Below are 22,728 nucleotides of genomic sequence, written 5' to 3' on the forward strand. Positions count from 1 at the left end.
TTGTGGTTATGAATGAGGATGAACCATCTTATGTGCACGCACAAGCCAAGAAGGAGAAGGCAAAAGCTGAAAGGGCTACAAGGATGCCAACTACTGAAGAAGCATCTTAGCATCTCCTGAAGAGCAAGCAAGATCAGCTTGGATACCTGATTGCATCCACTCTGAGGATTGAGAAGGGACTGGCCACCCTGACTCAAAACTAGGAGAGCCTGGAAAGAATCGTGGAGCAAAAATTCTATGACTTGGATGTGAAGGTAACTGAGATTCAGTCTGTTGTGGAGCAACTTCAAGATGATATGCAGGAGAGGAAGGGCAAGACAACCACTGATGCATTTGCCGGAGTGCCTAGAGCTCAGAGGTCTGCTGCAGTGCATGTTCCAGACACCAGAGCCACGTCATCTGCACCAGCTACAGCTTCTGTGCCACCAGCTCCAACACCTACTCCATCAGCTCCATCTACTTCGACTGAAGCCTTCGTTCTTGGAGTTATCCATACACCACCACCTGAAGACCAAGCCTGAGAGACGATTTAGTGCTATGCATTTTCTAGGAACTTTTTGGTAACTTGTTTCCAAAGGGGGAGAAAAATGTATAGATCATAGGCTTCGAGAGAGAGCGTTGCTTTTTATTCTCTCTTGCTTTGGTGGTTGAACTTTATTTGCTTTGCCTGTTTGAGATACTTTTTGTCTGTGTGATACTTGAATGATCATGTATTTGATCATATGCTACCTTAATGCTTGTTGGATGATATTATCATTTTATCCCTATATGATCATTCACTTTGCTTGGTGATGAGTGCATGTATTTAATTATTATCATTTTGAGCGCTCCACCAAGATGTATGTGACATGGAAGAGTAACCCATGAGCCTAACTATTTGTGCATTTGTAGTCCAAAGCAAATCATAAACTATGGACAAATTTAGGGGGAGCTCTTGCTTTTCACATACTTCTCAAAGCGACAATGTTTTTCACTCTTATTATCATTTGTTGAAGCTTCGATCTATATGTTGTCATCAATTACCAAAAAGGGGGAGATTGAAAGTACAACTATCCCTAGGTGGTTTTGGTAATTCCTAAGAACATATAGCTCATTGAGCTAATGCTATTCCAAGATTAATATTTCAGGAAAAGCTCAATGAATGGCATGGCATGGATGAGGAATGTGGACCCCTCAAAATATTAAGGACAAAAAGATTGGCTCAAGCTCAAAGCTCATGACTCTACATTTTATATTTTAGTGATCCAAGATCATATTGAGTCTATAGGAAAAGCCAATACTATCATGGAGGGATGAGGTGTTGTTTAATGAGGTTCTTGCTTCATAGTGCTTAGTGATATGCTCCAAAACCCTCAACTACCTTCCCACATCCACATATGACCTAAACCAAAAGTCAAACTCGGCCCTACCGATTCTTTCTATCCGGCGCCACCGAGTTTCAAATGTCATAGCCACTGCCACAAACCCTAGGCAAATCGGTCTCACCGATAGGGATTTCGGTCACACCGAGATGGGGTTGTAATCTCTCTGTTTACCTTCGTAACGTTTCGGTCCTACCGAGATGAGCGATCGGTCCCACCAAGATTGCAATGTAACCTCTCTGTTTCTCCTTCGTAACATTTCGGTCCCACCAAAATGAGCGATCGGTCCCACCGAGTTTACCTGACTAACTCTCTAGTTAGCTTATTACCAAAATCGGTCCCACCGAGTTTGTGTAATCGGTCACACCGAGATTACGTTATTCCCTAACCCTAACCATATCGGTCCTACCGAGTTGCATCTCAGTCCCACCAAAAACCCTAACGGTCACTAGGTTTGCTGAATCGGTCTGACCGAGTCTTTCACTTCGGTCTCACCGAGATTGGTAAATTGTGTGTAACGGTTAGTTTTTGTGTGGAGGCTATATATACACCTACACCCACTCTTCACTCGTGGAGAGAGCCATCAGAACATACCTACACTTCCAACCTATATTTTCTGAGAGAGAACCACCTACACTTGTGTTGAGACCAATATATTCCATTCCTACCATATGAATCTTGATCTCTAGCCTTCCCCAGGTTGCTTTCCACTCAAATCATCTTTCCACCAAATCCAAATCCTGTGAGAGAGAGTTGAGTGTTGGGGAGACTATCATTTGAAGCACAAGAGCAAGGAGTTCATCATCAACACACCATTTGTTACTTCTTGGAGAGTGGTGTCTCCTAGATTGGCTAGGTGTCACTTGGGAGCCTCCGACAAAGATTGTGGAGTTGAACCAAGGAGTTTGTAAGGGAAAGGAGATCGCCTACTTCGTGAAGATCTACCGCTAGTGAGGCAAGTCCTTCGTGGGCGATGGCCATGATGGGATAGACAAGGTTGCTTCTTCGTGGACCCTTCATGGGTGGAGCCCTCCGTGGACTCGCGCAACCGTTACCCTCTGTGGGTTGAAGTCTCCATCAACGTGGATGTATGATAGCACCACCTATCAAAACCACGACAAAAACATTTGTGTCTCCAATTGCGTTTGAATTCTCCAAACCCTTCCCTTTACATTCTTGCAAGTTGCATGCTTTACTTTCCGCTGCTCATAGACTCCTTGCATGCTTGCTTGAATTGTGTTAAGATTGCTTGACTTGTGCTAAGATAGTTAAAATCTGCCAAAGACTAAAATTGGGAAAAGGATAGATTTTTATTTGGTCAAGTAGTCTAATCACCCCCCCTCTAGACATACTTTCGATCCTACAGGGCCGCATTGATATGCGAGCTCGGAACGTGCCAGGCGGTCCTGTTGCCAATTACTCCGGGAGCGCTTGAAGGTGTCCGGGTCCTGAAACCCTGAACTAGTGGATTGCCTTAAGAGGCTGCTTTGCACTTCTGCTGCGAGGGCCGCAGTGTGCTCCTCCGTGCGGAGAGAGCACTCTGTGTTTCCATTGACTGTGATGACCCCCCGAGGTCCTGGCATCTTGAGCTTGAGATATGCATAATGTGGTACCGCATTGAATCTCGCAAATGCGGTTCGCCCGAGCAGTGCATGGTAGCCACTGCGGAACGGGACTATGTCGAAGATTAACTCTTCGCTTCGGAAGTTATCCGGGGTTCCGAAGACCACTTCCAGTGTGACTGAGCCTGTCCAATGGGCCTCTACACCTGGTATGACACCTTTAAAGGTCGTTTTTGTGGGTTTGATCCTTGAGGGGTCTATACACATTTTGCGCACTATGTCCTGATAAAGCAGGTCCAGGCTGCTGCCGCCGTCCATTAGGACTTGAGTGAGGTGAAATCCGTCAATGATTGGGTCTAGGACTAGTGCGGCGAATCCGCCATGACGGATACTAGTGGGGTAGTCTATGCAATCGAAGGTGATCGGACAGGAGGACCATGGGTTGAACTTTGGGGCGACTGGCTCCAACGCATATACGTCCCTGAGCGCACGCTTCCGCTCCCTCTTGGGGATGTGGGTTGCGTATATCATGTTCACTGTCCACACTTGTGGGGGGGACCTCTTCTGTCCTTCGGTGTTCGGCTACCGGGGCTCCTCCTCGTCATCGCTATGTGACCCCTTATCTTTGTTTTCGGCATTTAACTTGCCGGCCTGCTTGAACACCCAACAATCCCTGTTGGTGTGGTTGACTGGCTTGTCGGAGTGCCGTGTATTTGACACGAGCGATCGAGTATACGGTCCAAACTGGACGGACCCGGAGTGCTTCTTTTGAATGGCTTTTTCCGCTGACCGGGTTTAGAGCCTTTGAATCCAGCATTGACTGTCGTATCCTCAGTATCGTCGCTGTTAATGCGGCGCTTATGTTTGTTGCGACGTGATCTGCCGTTGCCGTCCTTGGTATCCGAAGTACCATGGTTCTTTGATATGTTATTGCTGCGAGCCAACCAGCTGTCCTCTCCCGCACAAAAGTGGGTCATGAGTGTCGTGAGGGCTGGCATAGATTTCGGCTTTTCCTGGCCAAGGTGCCGGGCGAGCCATTCGTCGCGGATGTTATGCTTGAAAGTTGCTAGGGCCTCTGCATCCGGACAGTCGACGATTTGATTTTTCTTTGTTAGGAACCGTGTCCAGAATTGCCTGGCCGATTCCTTTGGCTGCTGAATTATGTGGCTCAAGTCATCGGCATCTGGTGGTCGCACATAAGTGCCCTGAAAGTTGTCGAGGAATGCGGCTTCCAGATCTTCCCAACAGCCAATGGACTCTGCTGGCAAGCTGTTGAGCCAATGCCGAGCTGGTCCTTTGAGTTTGAGTGGGAGGTATTTGATGGCGTGTAGGTCACACCGCGGGCCATGTGGATGTGCAGGAGGAAATCCTCGATCCATACCGCAGGATCTGTTGTGCCGTTGTCGCGACCGGATTTTCTAGACATTGATTTCCAGAAAATGGTCGTCGTGCTCACCAGCCCCAGGATTACTCTTAGCTGATGAGGCACCAACTTGATGCAGAAATTCCAAGCAAAAATACAAAATATGTAGTACAAGACCATTCTGGCCTGTGAGTACAACAATTGGGTTTCTAGTGGTCGATGGCGGAAGCGGTTTGTGAGTCGTCAGTGTCTATGGGACTCCATTTTCCACAGGAACAGCTGACCAGGTCAACTCCTATCTTTGCGAGGCTGCTATCACCGTTGCTTAGTTTCTGGGGCTGTCACCGCAACGCTCCTCTCCATGCAGAAATCTGGCCAAGACAATAGCCAGGGACAAGCCAGTGAGTACTTTGAATGTACTCGCAAACATTATGAACACTGGGATAATATAATTGATAATCATGCACTGAAAAAATTCTATGATCACATCGTCAGTCATAAATAAAACATCTTTTATGCATGCAAGCAGGTTGTTTATATGCAACATGAATAAGCAATAATGGAGTGGGGAATAAAATGCCGCAGTCGGGCGTCTGAACGACACCACCTAAAGGGCTTATAAAGTAAATAAATAACAAGCAATGCCACAGTCGGGCGTCTCAGCGACACCACATAAAGGGCTTATAAAATAAATTAAATAACAAGCAATGCCACAGTCGGGCGTCTCAGCGACACCACATAAAGGGCTTATAAAATAAATAAATAACGTGCAACGCCACAGTCGGGTGTCTTAGCGACACCACATAAAGGGCTTATAAAATAAATAAATAAATAACAAGCAATGCCACTGTCGGGCGTCTCAGCGACACCACATAAAGGGCTTATACAATAAATAAATAACAAGCAATGCCATAGTCGGGCGTCTCAGCGACACCACATAAAGGGCTTATAAAATAAATAAATAACAAGCAATGCCACAGTCGGGCGTCTCAGCGACACCACATAAAGGGCTTATAAAACAAATAATCACAATGAATATCCAGGAGGTAGAACCGTCCCAGGGATACTCGATAATACAAATGATGCAACGGGTTAGTCCATCACAAAATAGTAATCACGGTCCTCACAAGTCACCAGTTGGTATCCAAGTTTGGTTTAACAATTTCACCTCCGAAGACCGACACTAAGACCAACACTTGACCCATCCCAGACTGTAATCCTTAACCATGGACACGGCTATTCGAATAGGTTTAATCTCTGCAGAGGGTGTACTCTTTACCCACGAGTAACGGATTCCTTTAGTCCATCGGGACTAATTTCGTCTACGGCCTTTTAGTTGAAAACACACCTAACTTGCACACACCAGCTTAACTCATCGGTGTCTGGAATAACCCACGACACTTGTTAAGCAAAACTCTAAGTGGGGAGGCTACAACCTCGCGTAGCATGGGATCAAATTTATATCGCGCGCTCTAAGGGGTGGCCTCCCCTCTTGGTCCCAACCGGAAACACCCATGCCCCCTGACCAGGTGGCATGCCTACCGGCTACAACCGACATCTTCCACCATGGCCTCTCTGTACGGTGTGTGCTGGAAAGGGGTTGATGACTTACTGAACCGTACCCTACCTGCGGCAGGGACGAGTGGTAGTACGAGGCAAATATGGGGGTTACTGGAACAAGACTCGATCTACGGCCGACTCTGGAGGCTTATAAGTTCCCTGCATGACATGTATATCAAATATATTTCAACCGACGAAATCACCACCCATTATACCTTACTATGCCATACCGGACATAACCGTCCCGATGGGGACCGGCGACAAGCTCACCCCTACCCAAGGCAGAGGCTTTCCCGGATTCCTTTCCGGCATGCATGCAAGGCACATGAGGATGATTACCATCACAAGTATATTCATTTCCAACAGCAAGGAAATCACTAATATGCCTTCATGCAAATGATCACATCGCCACATAAAATAACGAGTTCTCCGAAATGAGATGGTGTTATAAACGTGTCAACTAACACATCAAAAATATTATGCCAGGGTTCAAGATGCTTGCCTTCATGGTGTGGAAGGGCAGGGTGCACTCCAAATCTTTTGAAAGCTTTCTTCTCTTCCAAAATCCTATTTTCAAAAATATGCAAATAACACATATTTCAAAAACAGTACAAAAAAGTTGTTTGAAAAATTTTCAAATAAATCTCAAAATAAACTAGACAGAATTTGAGGGATGTAGGAAAAAGAATCAACTCATTTGGAGTTGTATTTAAAAAGTTAAGCTCAGTCAAAGTTTGGTCAAAATCTGTTTAAAAAAATAAATCAGAAAAGAAAAACGATTCGAATATATACGTACATGTCGAAAGCGTACTCTGGAAATACGCCTCCACTTATCCAGCGTGGACTACGCGTGGGTCACCGACAGTAGGCCCGCCTGGCCCACTGGTCAGGTTTGACTGGTCCACGCGCGCGTCGTCTCCCCCTGACCGAACAGAGACGGAGCTCCGGCGAGGCTCGCCAGCGAATGGCGGCGTCCCTCGGTGATCTGAGCGCATGGGCATGCTCAGGAGATCGAGACGAACTCGGGGGTACCCGCCATGGTCGCCGACGTGGACGGAGTCGCCGGCGACGAGCTTCGCGGCGGAGATGGCTTCGGGGGCGAAGTGAGTTTGGGGCTGCGGTGGTTCCCGATCAAAATCGAGCAGGGGAACAAGTTCACGGGAGGATGAGAAGGTTCCTGGTCAAGATAAATGGGAGGGGGAGGCCCTGGTGGCGCCGGAAGGGCTGGGGCAGTGGCGGCGGCTGCGGTTGCCGGAGATGGGGGAGGAGACCTCTCCGGGTCGATTGGCTGCCTAAGGGGGTCCTAGGGTGATGGCTTGGAGCTGCCTGCGTGCGGAGACAAGCTCGGGGCTCCTTAAATAAGTGATCGGGGTCGGTTCCGCGGCGGTGGATGAGGATGCCGGCGAACCGCCTCTCTGTAGCTTGCAGGGCGTCGTGGAGGCGACGAGAGCTAGCCGACGAGCGAGGAGATAAGCTCGCGCGGCTCCCAGGGGCAGGTGGTGAGCCGGGGTGGCTTGGGCGGCGCCGACCGGGGCTGGAGCCACTGCGGACGCCGGCGTGCCGCCAAGAATGCCCTGACGGCGGCGCTGTAGCGTGTCAGGGTGGTCGGGGTGGCGTGGCGGTGCAAGAGGATACGTGGCGGCTAGCTGCTGATGGCCAAGGGCCGGAACGGGTGCGGGGCGAGACACGGCGGCTCGGGCGCACGTGCATGCCAAACGCACGCTCTGGGCGCTCCCAGAGCACGCCCGGGACGTGTTCGACGGAATGCCCTTGCATGCTAGAGGTCGCAAGGGAGGCTGGCAAGGGACAGGGCTAGGTTAGGCTTAGTGATAAGGTGAATGGACATGCTAGTTTTCCCAGAGGTGCAAGGTCACAATGTAATGACAAATGTCATGTCAAAAATGTTTATGCACTCAAGGTGTTTGATAAAATGCCACAGGCACCTAAGCTGTTCTTGGAGTGGCCAAAATCTCCAGAGTGGGGTCTCTTTAGATGAATAAGAGGGTGGTGAGGTTAGTTTGTGAAAAGCACAAACTTGTTAGTGCAAGTTTTGCAAAACTACAATTCTGGACAGGAGATAAATGGCATTATTTCATGAACCAAAAATGATCCAATGGGTGCATGCTCCTGGACTTAGGGGTTTGGGAGGGCTGTCTACAAGTAGGAGAAGGAACAAGGTCACTAGAGCAAAAAATAAATAGGGTTGTAGTAGAAATCACAAGGCTGGACCAGAATGAAAATGAGGTTGATTCACTCAAATTTTTCAAATAACATCACTGGGTTTTTGCATAAAGTTGAATCATATGCTACTACCAACATCCCATAATTTTTGTGGAGGCCAGAAAGAAATATCTAAATGGGTTGTAGTGCAAAATTGCACTCTGGACCAGAGAAGAAAAATTGATGCAGAGCTCAAAATATTACAAGAATAAAAGATATTTTTGCATAAAAGTGATTTAAAAACATCACATGACATCTCCAAATTTTGGTTGGAATTTTAAGTGAATTTATCAAATGGTTGTAGTTCAATTATGGCCATATAACCTTGGAAAACCATTTTTCAAGAAAATAAAGATCAAGCAAATTAATTATGTAATTAGTTATACTGATAAAAGAAAAGTTTTTTTTGAGAGGTTAAACAAGTCCAATAACATATTTGAAAGGTTTTCACTTTAGGGAACAACTCCATGATAATAAGAAAGGAAATGTTTCAAAAAATCAAAAGGGAGTCCAAAAAAATCAAAGTTTTAATTCCTGGCAAAAAATTTAATTTAATAAAACAAGGCCAAAAAATTTTGGGGTGTCACAGCCGTCGTATGATTCTATATTTACGGGTTTGAAACCCTCAGGGATTTGATGATCCATTACTTTGTCTGTGAAGCATAAGGGGTGTGCGGCGCCTCTGTACTGGGCTATATCGCGACGCAGCTCAAATGAGTCTTGCCCGCTGTGTTCGGCCCGGCCAGACTTACTTTTACTGTATCCGGCGTGACGATTATCGTCTCGCATAGTGGCGCGCCCTCGTGATCCGTAGATCGATCTTGCGTGTTTTGCTTTGTCCTTCAATACGTCTCGCAGGTCTGGCGTATTTCCCCATGCCTTTTTATTTGAATGGCGTCGGGGTGCCGGCTGAGATTTTGGCTGGAATGCCTCTCTGTCGCGGCCACGAGGTGGCCGATCAGCCGCGTCATACACCGGGGATGTGGGTTTCGGTGCTTCCTCCTCTAGTCGGGGTAGCAACCTGCACTTTGGGTAACTCTTGGAGGGGCGTTTGAGTTTATATTCCTTGGCCGCCAGGACTTCAGTCCATCTGTCATCTAGCAAATCTTGATTAGCTTGAAGCTGCTGCTGCTTTTTCTTAAGGCTATTTGCCGTGGCTATAAGCCGGCGCTTGAAGCGCTCTTGTTCGACGGGATCCTCTGGCATGATGAATTCGTCATCGTCGAGGCTTGCCACGTCTTCGGAGGGAGGCATGTAATTATCATCCTCCGCCTCTCCATCTGCCGCTCTCTCAGGAGGGCTGGCCTATCCATCCTCCTGCTCTAAATCTTGTTGGAGGGGGTTGTTGTTGCCTTCGGCACTGTCCGGAGTGCTATTATCTCCGGTGCCGGTATCACCGCTTTTACCTTGGCGGGACTTAGAGCGGCGCCGCTGTCGCCAGCGCTTGAGTTGCTTCTTGGAGGGGTCATCCTCCGTTGTCCTGTCGCCATTGCCTTCTTTGGGTGTGTCCATCATGTATATGTCATATGATGAGGTGGTTGTCCAGTGCCCCGTGGGCAGTGATTCCTCTTCGCCTCCCGCATCGTCATCCATACTGTCGATGTCTTCGGAGTCGAAGTCGAGCATGTCGGTTAAGTCATCGACAGTGGCTACTAAGTGGGTGGTGGGTGGGCGGCGAATTTCTTCGTCATCCGCATCCCAATCCTGCCGGACGTAGTTTGGCCAGGACTCTCCTGACAAGGAGAGATACCTTAATGAGTTCAGTATGTTGCCAAAGGGCGTGCTGAAAAATATCCGCGGAGGTAAACTCCATGATCGGCGCCCAATCGGATTCGACAGGAACGGGCGTAGGCGGTTCGGAGTCCGTGGCCGGAGAAGGATCCGACAGTTTGGCACACGGCTCTCGTGAAGGGTAAGGTCGATATTCGGCTCGATCGCCATAGAGGATACGGCCTCCGTGGCGGGGTCTATCCACCCGTCCATGGATGGCGCAACTGGCTCCGAATTGAGGGTCGGAGCGGCTGTCGGTGCGATTTCTTGAACACTGTCTGATGGTAGAGCTAAATCATACTCATCATGACCGCATGGCGCACAAGGTAGGGGCTCGAATCCGTCGAAGATCAAGTCTCCGTGGATATCGGCCGTGTAATTTAAGCTTCCAAACCTGACCTGGTGGCCAGGGGCGTAACTTTCGATCTACTCCAGATGGCCAAGCGAGTTGGCCCGCAGTGCGAAGCCGCCGAACACAAAGATCTGCCCGGGGAGAAAAGTCTCACCCTGGACTACATCGCTATCGATGATCGTAGGAGCCATCAAGCCTAACGGCGACGACACAGGGGAACTCTCAATGAAAGCACCAATGTCGGTGTCAAAACCGGCGGATCTCGGGTAGGGGGTCCCGAACTGTGCGTATAAGGAGGATGGTAACAGGAGGCAGGGAACATGATGTTTTACCCAGGTTCGGGCCCTCTCGATGGAGGTAAAACCCTACGTCCTGCTTGATTTATTCTTGATGATATGACTATTACAAGAGTTGATCTACCATGAGATTGGAGAGGCTAAACCCTAGAAGCTAGCCTATGGTATGATTGTATGTTGTCCTATGGACTAAAACCCTCCGGTTTATATAGACACCGGAGGGGGCTAGGGTTACACAAGGTCGGTTACAAAGGAGGAGATATCCATATCCCTACTGCCTAGCTTGCCTTCCACGCCAAGTAGAGTCCCATCCGGACACGAGACGAAGTCTTCAATCTTGTATCTTCATAGTCCAACAGTCCAGCCAAAGGATATAGTCCGGCTGTCCGGAGACCCCTAATCCAGGACTCCCACACTCGCCAAATCATCTGTGGTGCCCATTAGTTGCCACGATATCTACCTCGAGCATGTTCTGCACGGCTTCGGGGGTGCAACAGTCTCTCTTCCAGTCAAGTACCTAGGACTCCCCCTAACGACCGGCAGAACTAGGCTAGTTCACCTGCAGTTCATTCTAGACCGGATCAGAGCTAGACTCGCCAGATGGAAGGGCCGGCTCCTTCCGCTGGCAGGGCGCCGAGTCCTCGTCAGATGCGTCCTTTCAGCCATGCCAACGTTCGCCCTATCAGTGCTGTGTGCACCAAAGAAGTTCTTCAAGGAGAAAGACAAGGTCAGGCGACGCTTCCTGTGGGCACACGACCAGGAGATCAGCGGTGGCAAGTGCAAGGTGGCATGGAGGGTGGTGACCACGCCGGAGGCCAGAGGAGGATTGGGCATCCATGATCTCTCGGCCTTCGCCCGGGCTCTGCGCCTCCGTTGGCTTTGGCTATGCTGGGCCGACCCATCCAGGCCCTGGGTTGGCACCGACACCCCGTGTGATGCTGCAGACCGCACTCTCTTTGCAGTGTCTACGGTGGTGACCATCGGTGATGGCCAGACTGCCTCCTTCTGGCCCTGCCCATGGCTTGCGAGCAGGCCGCTCCGGCAGGACTACCCTGCGGTCTTTGCATGGTCCCGACGCAAGAACAGATCAGTTAGCGAAGCACTACACGAAGACAGATGGCTTCTTGACCTCAGGCATGGTAGCTTCGAAGACATCCTGCCACAAATCATGCAGATGGCTCGAGCCATAAGGCAGGCTCGGATCACCATCTAGGCAGGTACAACGGACAGCATCAGATGGACGCTGGGCAGCTTTGGGCAGTACACCGTGAAGACGGCCTACAATGCCCAATTTGAGAGTGCAAGGCCAAACGAGTTCCGAGGGATGATCTGGAAGATTTGGGCACCGGGCAAGATCAAAATGTTCCTCTGGCTGCTGCATTTGGACCGTCTATGGTGCACCGATAGACTGCAAACGAGAGGGTGGGAGAACAACTATTTCTGCCAACTTTGTAGGCGAAACCTGGAAACCTCTGTGCATCTATTCTGGGAGTGCCCGATCTCGCTCAGGGTTTGGAGCAGCGCAGCAAGATGGGGAGGGTGCAACGCCCTAGATCATGCATCGTGGCTTCCAGCCGACTCCACCACAACGAGAATCCAGAAGATCATCGGCTTCACCGCCACCGCAAGCAGAAAATGCATCAAGTCCATGGTGGCTCTCATCGCCTGGCATATTTGGTTGGAGCGAAACGAATGTGTTTTCAGACAAAAGCAACCTTGTGTAAAAAGCATCATTGACGGGTGCAGAAGGGACCTCGAGCAATGGAGGCTGGCAGGAGCAAGATGTGTTGAGAGCCCATTCGGGGAAGAAGAAACCTATAGTGCCGGGTAGGGCAGCCGAGTGTTTTTGGCTTGGAGCATTGTAATTCTAAATCTCTCTGAGACTCTGATCACTTAATCACCCTTTGTAACCTCTCCCTATGCTAAATCAATGAAAATCAGCGAGCGCTGGACAGTTTAAAAAAAATCAAAAAAGAAAATGAAAAAGGAATCGTTCGCTCGCGCGGATGTGCTCGGTCGCATAACTGACGCCCTCTCCGCTCACCTCTGCAAAGGCGACCTGCCCCCACAACGCCGCCGCCTGCGACGAAGACGGCGGAGCCAAGCACCTTCTCGCCGCCACCTTCCACTGCTAATCCAACCACGCCTCCTGCATCCCATTTACCGCCGCCGACGAAGCCCCAGCCCGCCGGCGGCACCTTCTGCCTTCTCACGGATCCTGGGACGGCCGAGCCATTGGGCTACACTGCGGCGGGCAATTAGTTGGTTCTCCCTCTCCCGTCGTTGTGGGGCATCCTTCCGAGGCGCAGTGGAGCAATCGACGGGAGCCCTTGCGGTAATTGCTCGGATTCGAATTCCAGTTCTTTTCGAAGTTTCTACGGCAACAAGTCCCGGCCGTTTCGTCCTTGGATCCGGACTCCCTTCTTCTAATCGGATAAAAGGTGAGGCCTCGGCTCGACTGAATATAAGTGCAGCCAGCCCTCGGTGTGCTTCTTCTCATCAGATTAGATACAAGCCAAGTCCAATTGGTTTGCCGCTGAAGCAACTCTTCTCCAACAAGACCTGCTTTTGCAATTGCTCCAATGGAGGTCTGTAGCGTAGCCAGGATAACGAGCTTTGCACATTTTGGCCTGAAAATTTTGCCTAAGCTCCTGGTTCTTTCTCCCGGTTCATTGGGGAAATTTAGAAAGGTCTCACCAGCGATGGGAACTGAAACTGTGTTGAGAAAACTGCCGGAGCTGCTGCAGGATGTATTGAGAAAGGTCTCACCACCCATGGAAACTGAAACTGTGGTGAGAAATTTGCCGGAGCTGCCGCAGGATGTATTGATGGACATATTTTCACTCCTGGAGATACCTGACCTCATGCGTGCGGCCTCTGTCAGCTCCTCCTGGGGCTCCGCGTATACCAGCCTCTGCAGCCAGCTTAAGCTGTACAAACGGCCTCAAACGCCTTGCCTCCTCTACACCTCTGAATCTGCTGGTGAGAATGTAGCTTGTCTCTACAGCCTCGCAGAGAAGAGGGTCTACAATTTAACTCTCCCTGATCCACCCATCCGCAGCAGGTATCTTCTTGGGTCATCGCATGGTTGGCTAGTTACCGCGGATGACAAGTCTGAGCTACACCTTATCAATCCGGTCACTGGCCAACAGATTGCTCTCCCGTCAGTGGTCACCATTGGTTATGTACAACCAATATTTGACAATGCAGGCACAATTATTATGTATAAATTGCGACAGCAACTTTATGATCCGGACTTAGACCCCGAAATGGTTGGTCCCAAAATGTTCCCCCATGCTCCCGACAAGCTTCGTGACCATGTCTACATCAGGGTATTTATCTTTCCGGATCCGTCCACAGGAAGCTACATTGTGGTTCTCATCCATGGTCCAGGATGTCAGCTTTCGTTTGCAAGGGTAGGAGATTGTAAGTGGACCTTGCTGACGCCGGATTGGGACTATGATCAATGCATCTACATGGATGGTCTATTGTATGCATCCACAAGAGCCGGAAGAATGGATGCTTTTGACCTCACTGGTCCTACCGTCACGAGGAATATAATTGCAGATGAGATTGCCATTCACAGTTCTGAGTACAGGGGCGAATTCTACCTTCTTCAGGCTCCATGGGGTGATCTGCTGCAAGTTTGCAGGAAGGCTGAACTCATAGATGCGGGCTATGAGGAGCTCATAGTTAAAACTAATAAAATCTTGTTACACAAAGTCGATATGGAAGCACAAGAGCTTGTGGAAATAAATAGCTTGCATCATAACGTGTTGTTTTTGGGGCGTAACCAGTCTATATGCCTTAGTGCTGAAGAATATCCGCAACTGAAGGCAAATTGTGTCTATTTCGCAGATGATGAGCAACATAATTGGAAGTATAAGACGAATCCCCGGGACATAGGTGTTCTCAACCTTGAAGATGACAGTAGGGAGGAAATTGTGTCCCCGCTTTGGTCCAGCTGGCCAAGTCCCATATGGATAACACCCAGTCTTACAGTGATGAACCTGTCATTGTACAAATAGGTAGCTTTTTTTAATTATGTACCTTGATTATGGGGTATGTCGACCAAATTTGCCACTCTTTGGTGGGCAGATGCTATGACAACGGAAGCATGTTCTGTTTATCTCTTTTTTCCATACATTGTTTGCTGTATCTGATGAAACTATGGCCGAAAAATAAATATTAGGAATGGAAATGGTGCTCTACAACAATTCCGTTTTCTGTTCTCACATTTCTTTCCTATTCACATGCATATTCTGGCTGAATATTGTTTCTTTCATACCACCCCCATCCCCACTATAACTGAAAGTACAATTTGCGTACTCTCGGAAAAAATAATAACCGGAAGTACAAGCCACGTAGTAACCATCCAGTAGCATGGTCTATTATTCTCTTCGGTATGATATACTATGTATTTCTGATGCTTTCATTGTGTCTATCATTTATTTAATTGGAATGTTCTTCATTAACTAGCCATTGAAGGTGACATCATTTTCTGATTATTATCGGCACATGTTGTCAGTGGAATTGCTTATCCCTGTCCATGGTTCAAGATAACTGAAGATTATATTTGAATGGTATAAGTAAATTACACTCTTCTCCTTGGCTACTTGATACGGTTCTTTCATGATTTGGCAAGCATTTCGGCTGAGTTACTTTGAAAAAGAGGAAGATTGCCACTCGAAACAGTTTAGAATCTTTAATTTACACCGAACGGTACTGTGGTCGGCATGTTTGTCGGCATACTCATGGAAACATCACGGTTTCCTTATGAGGTGAAGACGTGTTAGCCGTACAGCATGCCTCTGGTATGTACCCCCTCCCGAACAACCTGAACTCCACAGCTTCTTATGTAGGTATGATTACCAGTGCTAATTCACTATTTATTTAGCTGGTGTATTTTTGTTATCCTTGTATATAATGCAATTTTATGTTCCCTGTAAGGCATGTGCATGTTTTGGTTAAAAATAAAAGTAGAAATATGCATGTCGGCAAAATTGTAGCATAGAACATAAGCATAAACACTTGCGGAACTGGTGGCACAACTCCAAATGTTTTCCCTTCAAATTAGCCCAGAAACTAATTTTATGCAATTCTTAGTATTACCTTCACAATTTTATCGATCCACTCAGTGTATAATGGAAAGCTCCAGATTTCAGAGGTATCTTAATGGTAGAGAAGAATCTGTTAATCGGTGGGAGGGAATTGCAGAACCCTGAAGCGACAGTCATCAAGCCATCTCATGCTCAATGGGGAACCAATATTCCACTACAATTTCAAGTTGGCGTAGTCTGCCAAAAAAAATAGGAAAAAAAAACTGTTGGCGCCAGATTCCAAGGCGCTTAGCCAGCTATGAATCTGATCTCACGTTGAGGTTGAACAAGGGGCCACGACAGTCAAACATCAACCCATGCCTCGCAGTGTAGGTAATCTATATCTTAAAATTGAAATCTACAGGGATCACAACTAATGATCTGAATGATCATTTCTCGTGAATGATGGTTTGGTTCGACCTGACTTTTGTATGGGACATCAGAATATCATAATGTAGGCTAGTGAAAAAGTACTCCTGCTTATGAAACAACGTGGTTGCTTTGACGTGGGTTTACACAATTCATATCTTCTGCGATCTTGTAAAACAGCCTCCTTATACTTGGACTAACAAGAGGTTTTCAGCACTTATAAAAGATTGGATAGATGTCTAGTAAATATTGAATCGTGTGCTGTTCATCGAAATACTACACTCTATAATAGTATAATTTTTTTATCGATTCCCACTTACACATGACATGGGGCATTGTGCAGGTTCAGGCCACATATGCGCAAAATTTGCTCTACCAAGAGCTTTTGCCTTGGTGATACAGGTGTATGAAAGATGTTGAGCATCAGCAGTAACAAACCTCTTATATCTTGATGATGCTGTTGAGGAAAACAAGCGAATACACTGGCTTGGTGTGTCTATACCACTACCAGAAATGGTGTGTCTTTTCTAACTGCAAGTGTAGGCAAGCTGTTGCATGTGCCAAAATGCTGTTCGATCGAAGGCTGGCAAGAAGAGGGATTTTATTTGAAGCCAGCTTGAGCAGTACAAACGGCCTCAGACGCCTTGCCTCCTCTACACCTCTGAATCTGCTGGTGAGAACGTAGTTTGTCTCTACAGCCTCGTGGAGAAGAGGGTCTACAATTTAACTCTCCCGGATCCACCCATCCGCAACATGTATCTTGTTGGGTCATCACATGGTTGGCTAGTTACCGCGGATGACAAGTCTGAGCTACACCTTATCAATCCGGTCACTCGCCAACAGATTGCTCTCCCGTCGGTGGTCACCATTGGTTATGTAGAGCCAATCTTTGACAATGCAGGCACAGTTATTATGTACAAATTGCGGCAACAACTTTACGATCCGGACTTAGACCCCAAAATGGTTGGTCCCAAAATGTCAACCCATGCTCCCGACAAGCTCCGTGAAATAAATAGCTTGCATCATAACGTTTTGTTTCTTGGGCATAACCAGCCTATATGCCTCAGTGCTGAAGAATATCCGCAACTGAAGGCAAATTGTGTCTATTTCGCAGATGATGAGCAATGTAATTGGATGTATAAGACGAATCCCCGGGATATAGGTGTTCTCAACCTTAGATGACAGTAGGGAGGAAATTGTGTCCCCGCTTTGGTGCAGCTGGCCGAGTCCCATATGGATAACACCCAGTCTTACAGTGATAAACCGGTCATTGTACAAATAGGTAGTTTTTTTAATTATGTACCTTGATTATGGGGTCTGTCGACCAAATTTGCCATTCTTTTGCGGGCAGATGGTATGACAATGGAAGCATGTTCCGTTTATCTCTTTTTTCGTGCATTGTTTGCCGTATCTGATGAAACTATGTCAGGAAAAATATCATGAATGGAAATGGTGCTGTACAACAATTCCGTTTTCTCTTCTCACATTTCTTTCCTATTCACATGCATATTCTGGCTGAATACTGTTTGTTTGATACCCCCCCCCCCCCCCCCCAATTGAAAGCACAATTTGCATACTCTTGGAAAAAATAATAACTGAAAGTACAAGCTGTTAGATGTGTATAGTTCACTGTGTACATCCTCATTGTATAAGGGGCTTTTCTGCACTTTACCACATCTGTATATGTACTGGCCATTGGCCCTCAGTAATGTTAGTGGCTCATTATCCAACATGGTATCAGATGCTAGGCTAGCCCCTTTCTCCCGCACGATGCAACTCCGTGCGTCTCGATTCTAGCCTGCTCGCCTCCGGTCGTCTGGCCGCCGCATCCTCGATCCGGCTCCTTCTGCTGAAGCAGCCCCGTCCGGCTCCCTCTCGCCCGGGCACTGCTCCGCCTGGAAGCTGCCGAAGCAGCCCCGCCTGGACTGCCCCAGCCGGCCGCTGCACCGCACGGCCTGCTCCGTCCGGCCGCCGATTCGCCCGCTTGGCCGCTGCCGCGGTCTGCCTTTCCCGTGCGGCCCAATCCTCTCGGCCCGCCTCGCCCGTGCGCGGTGGTGGCTACCTCTCGATCCACTCTGGATCGGTCGCCTGCTCCTCCCTCGAATCTACCTCGGTTCATGCGTTCGCGAGTGCGCCCCTGCCGCTTCTCCCGATCCAGATCGGGCCTTCTTTTCCTCGCTGCCCGCTCGGTCCCTCGGGCTCCGCTAGTCCCAGCTCCAGATCGGGCCTCCTCTGCTCGCTCGATCCCCCGCTCGGTCTCTGGCCTTGCGAGCGGTGCTGCCTGATCCAGATCGGGCCTACAGTAGCAGTTGACCAAAAAAAGGCAGCAACATCAGAGTGCCTTCCTCATGTCCTCTTCGGGCTATGTCGCGGTTCCTCGGTGCTCGGTGATCTTCGATGGCACCAACTATGCTAAGTTTGTGGGGTTCATGCGTATTCACCTGCGTGGTCTTCTTCTGTGGGGCATCCTCTCTGGCGAGGTACCCTGTCCGTCCTGCCCTGTTGCTCCGGTGGCTCCTGTTCCGCCGGTGTCGTCGGTGCTTGCTGCTGATGCTTCTCAGGCTGATCGGGATGCAGCCAAGGCTCTTGATGATGCTGCAGTTGATGCCTATGATCAGTAGGTATCCGCATACTCTGATGCTCTTTCTGTCTACCGGGATGATTTGTCTGCTTACACTCAGTGGTGCAATGATGATGCTCGAGCTGCTGTTGTCCTCACTGCGAGTGTCCTCCCTCAGTTTGCTTCGGAGTTCATGGGCCTCGGCACTGTTGCAGCGATGTGGTCCTACCTTTGTCAGCGTTATCAGCCCTCTGGCGATGCTCTATACCTTTCTGTGGTGCGTCAGAAGCATGCTCTCCAGCAAGGTGACTCGTCTGTTGATGAGTTCTATTCATAGTGCTCTGCCATCTGGCGTCAGCTTGACTCACTGAGGACTGTTGTTTGTGGCACTTGCCGTTGCTGTCAGACTACGCGGTCTGACTTGGAGTTTCAGAGGGTTCATGAGTTCTTATCTCGTCTCCGCTCCGAGTTTGAGCCCCGCCGGGCTGACTTTCTTGCTTGTGGTCGTGTTCCTATCTCGGAGGTGCTTGCTGAGCTTCGTGCTGAGGAGACCCGTCTTCGCTCTGCTGGGTTACTTGTGGTTCCTTCAGTGTTGGCTACCCGGGCTCCTGTGTCATCTGCTCGCCTCACTGCTCCACCACTCCTGCCCACTCCTTCAGGGGGGTGAGCCGCCCTCTTTATGCTGAGAAGATTACATCGCGCCATGACACTTTTTGTGGTTACTGCTCCCGGTCAGGTCACCCAGAGTCTGATTGTCGCCAGAAGAAGCGAGACCAGAGACGCTCCTCTTCCAGTGGCACCCCTGCATCTTCCTCGACTCAGTCACTCACTGACCAGGACATTGTACGCCTCAAGCGTCTACTTGCCTCCTCTGGCTCCTTGTCGACTGGTTCAACTGCTGCTATGACTGCACCCCCCTCTACACCACCACAGGCCTCTACACAGTCAGGTACATCCTCGTGGGTTCTGGATTCTGGAGCTTCCTTTCATATGTCTTCTGATTCTTCTGTGCTGTCTTCTCTCCGACCTCTTGATTCACCTGTTAATGTTCTTACCGCCGATGGCACACCTCTTCCTGTTGCTAGTCGTGGTCTTATTTCCACTCCATCCTTTTCTGTTCCTAGTGTTTCCCATGTTCCTCGCCTTACCATGAATCTTTTTTCTGCTGCCCAACTCACTGATTCTGGTTGTCGTGTCATTCTTGATACCGACTCTTGCTCCATTCAGGATCGTCGCACTAAGGCTTTGGTTGGTGCTGGCCCCCGGCGCCGTGAGTCAGAGGGTCTTTGGGAGGTTGACTGGCTTTGTGTTCCTTCCACTGCCACCACTTCTGCCGACTCCCATGCTCTTGCTGCCTTTTCGTCTGCGTCATTCCAGCAGTGGCATCATCGTCTCGGTCACATCTGTGGCTCTCGCTTGTCTTCGTTAGTTCGTCAGAGCCTCTTAGGGTATGTATCTGGAGATGTCTCCTTACATTGTAATGGTTGCAGACTTGGCAAACAGACTCAGTTACCTTATCCTACTAGTGAGTCTGTATCTCAGCGTCCTTTTGACTTAGTTCATTCTGATGTCTGGGGTCCTGCTCCCTTTGATTCAAAAGGTGGTCATCGCTACTATGTTTTGTTTATTGATGATTTCTCTCGCTACACTTGGCTCTACTTCATGAAATCTCGTAGCGAGGTTCTCTCTATATACAAACGATTTGCTGCCATGGTTCGTACCCAGTTTTCCACGCCCATTTGTACCTTTCGTGCTGACTCTGCTGGAGAGTATATCTCTCAGCTGTTGCATGGTTTTCTCGCGGAACAGGGTACTCTTGCCCAGTTCTCATGTCCTGGTGCTCATGCCCAGAATGGCGTTGCCGAACGTAAGCATCGCCATTTGCTTGAGACGGCTCGGGCGCTGATGATTGTTGCTTCCCTTCCACCCCATTTTTGGGCTGAGGCTATTTCTGCATCCACCTATCTCATCAACATTCAGCCATCGACTCCCTTGCAGGGTGGTATTCCTCTGGAGTGTCTCACTGGTCGCTCTCCTGACTACTCTGCTCTTCGTATGTTTGGCTATGTGTGCTATGTTCTTCTTGCCCCCCGAGAACACACTAAACTGACTGCTCAGTCGGTTGAGTGTGTTTTCCTTGGTTATAGTGATGAGCACAAGGGCTATTGATGTTGGAATCCTGTGGGTCGTCACTTGCGCATCTCGCGTGATGTGACTTTTGACGAGTCTAGTTCCTACTACCCACGTCCTTCTTCCTCGAGTTTCTCTGTGGACAATCTCTCTTTCCTTCTCCTTCCCGATACACCCTACTATGTGCCTTCTGTGTCATCTCTTCCTCCGGCACCTCTCCTTCCTTCTCCTTCACCACCTACCCCATCTTCTCCATCCTCCTCCTCCACCTCTCCACCATCATCTCCAGTCCGTCGCTCTATCTCCCCGTTCCCTCTCCACTATACTCGTCGCCCTTGTCCTAAGGATGTCTCCCCTGACACGCCTTCCACCTCTGGTGCACCTCTCCTCACACCTCCCCTGGTCCACAACCTCCGGGCTCGGCCTCCCCCCCCCCGCCCGATCGCTACTCTCCTGATCGGTATGGTCTCTTTGTTATTGCTGAGCCCACTTCCTATGGACTGCCATGACTCAACCTGAATGGCAGCTTGCGATGGCCGAAGAGCTTGCTGCCCTTGAGTGCTCTGGCACATGGGAGCTGGTTTCCCTCCCTTCCGGTGTTCGTCCCATCACCTGCAAGTGGGTCTACAAGATTAAGACTCGCTCCGATGGTTCTCTTGAGCGCTACAAAGCTCGTCTTGTGGCCCGTGGTTTCCAGCAGGAGCAGGGACGCGATTATGATGAGACATTCGCTCCTGTGGCCCACATGACCACTGTCCGCACTATCCTTGTTGTGGCTTCTGTTCGTCAGTGGTCTATCTCTGAACTTGATGTCCAGAACGCTTTTCTCAATGGTGAGTTGCGTGAGGAGGTTTATATGCAGCCACCATTGGGGTACTATGCTCCTGATGGTATGGTCTGTAGGCTTCGCCGCTCCCTCTATGGTCTTAAACAGGCCCCTCGTGCCTGGTTTGAGCGCTTCGCCTCTATGCTTACTGCCGCTGGTTTCTTGCCCAGTGACCATGACCCCGCGCTGTTTGTCCACACATCTCCTCGTGGTCGGACTCTTCTCCTTCTCTATGTTGATGACATGATCATTACTGGTGACGATTCTGAGTACATTGCCTTTGTTATGGCTCGCCTTCGAGACCAGTTCCTCATGACTGATCTTGGTCCTCTTTGCTATTTTCTTGGGATTGAGATCTCCTTGACCTCTGATGGCTTCTACATCTCCCAAGAAAAATATATTCAGGATCTTCTTGCTCGCGCCGCTCTTGGTGATGAGCGCACAGTTGTGACTCCTATGGAGCTCAACATTCAGCCGTGCCTCTGATGGTGACCCTCTCCCTAATCCAACTCGCTATCGTCACCTTGTTGGCAGTCTTGTCTATCTGGCTGTTACACGCCCTGACATCTCCTATCCTGTCCATATCCTGAGTCAGTTTGTTCCAGCCCCCACCTCTGTCCACTATAGTCACCTCCTCCGTGTTCTACGATATCTTCGTGGCACGATCTCTCAGCGCCTTTTCTTTCCCCGCTCCAGCTCTCTTGAGCTCCAGGCCTACTCTAATGCTACCTGGACTAGTGATCCCTCTGATCGACGCTCACTGTCTGCTTACTATGTCTTTCTTGGTGGCTCTCTTATTGCCTGGAAGACAAAGAAGCAGACTGTAGTTTCTTGCTCGAGTACAGAGGCTGAGTTGCGAGCCATGGCTATGTTGACGGCTGAGGTGATCTGGTTACGGTGGTTACTTGAGGACTTTGGTGTGTCTGCTACTACCTCCACTCCTCTACTGTCCGACAGCACCGGTGCTATCAGTATTGCGCGTGACCCAGTGAAGCATGAGCCCACCAAGCACATCGGTGTGGATGCCCACTTTGTGCGTGCTGCTATGCAGGATCAGACTCTCGCTCTTCACTATGTGCCCTCGGAGTTACAGTTGGCTGACTTCTTCACGAAGGCACAGACTCGTTCCCAGCATGGGTTTTTTCTCTCCAAACTCGGTGTTGTTGATCCACCATGAGTTTGAGGGGGTGTTAGATGTGTATAGTTCACTGTGTACATCCCCATTGTATAAGGGGATTTTCTGCACTTTACCACATTTGT

General features: G+C 49.2%; 2 protein-coding genes and 1 pseudogene across 2 annotated transcripts; all 3 read left to right on the top strand.

The window, feature by feature from the left end:
- The first annotated feature begins 11,148 nt into the window (after positions 1-11,148).
- LOC147975068 (uncharacterized) lies at positions 11,149-11,697 on the top strand. The gene has a single exon (XM_087520260.1). The coding sequence runs from the start codon at positions 11,149-11,151 to the stop codon at positions 11,695-11,697; it is 549 nt and encodes a 182-aa protein (XP_087376386.1).
- Positions 11,698-12,333: 636 nt separating this feature from the next.
- Positions 12,334-17,298, top strand: LOC125551078 (F-box protein KIB4-like). The gene has a single exon (XM_087517971.1). It carries the CDS (start codon positions 13,067-13,069, stop codon positions 14,510-14,512), a length of 1,446 nt encoding a protein of 481 aa, XP_087374097.1. The 5' UTR covers positions 12,334-13,066; the 3' UTR covers positions 14,513-17,298.
- A 1,002-nt stretch (positions 17,299-18,300) lies between these two features.
- Positions 18,301-19,753, top strand: LOC147975069 (uncharacterized; annotated as a pseudogene).
- Positions 19,754-22,728: the final 2,975 nt, after the last annotated feature.

The sequence above is a fragment of the Triticum urartu genome, chromosome 4A (genome assembly GCF_056163025.1).
Source record: "Triticum urartu cultivar PI428250 chromosome 4A, HENAU_Tu73, whole genome shotgun sequence".
Taxonomy (NCBI): domain Eukaryota; kingdom Viridiplantae; phylum Streptophyta; class Magnoliopsida; order Poales; family Poaceae; genus Triticum; species Triticum urartu.

Coding starts and splice junctions, on each gene's coding strand:
- LOC147975068 (XM_087520260.1), top strand. CDS start 11,149: ATGCCAACGTTCGCCCTATCAGTGCTGTGTGCACCAAAGAAGTTCTTC.
- LOC125551078 (XM_087517971.1), top strand. CDS start 13,067: ATGGAGGTCTGTAGCGTAGCCAGGATAACGAGCTTTGCACATTTTGGC.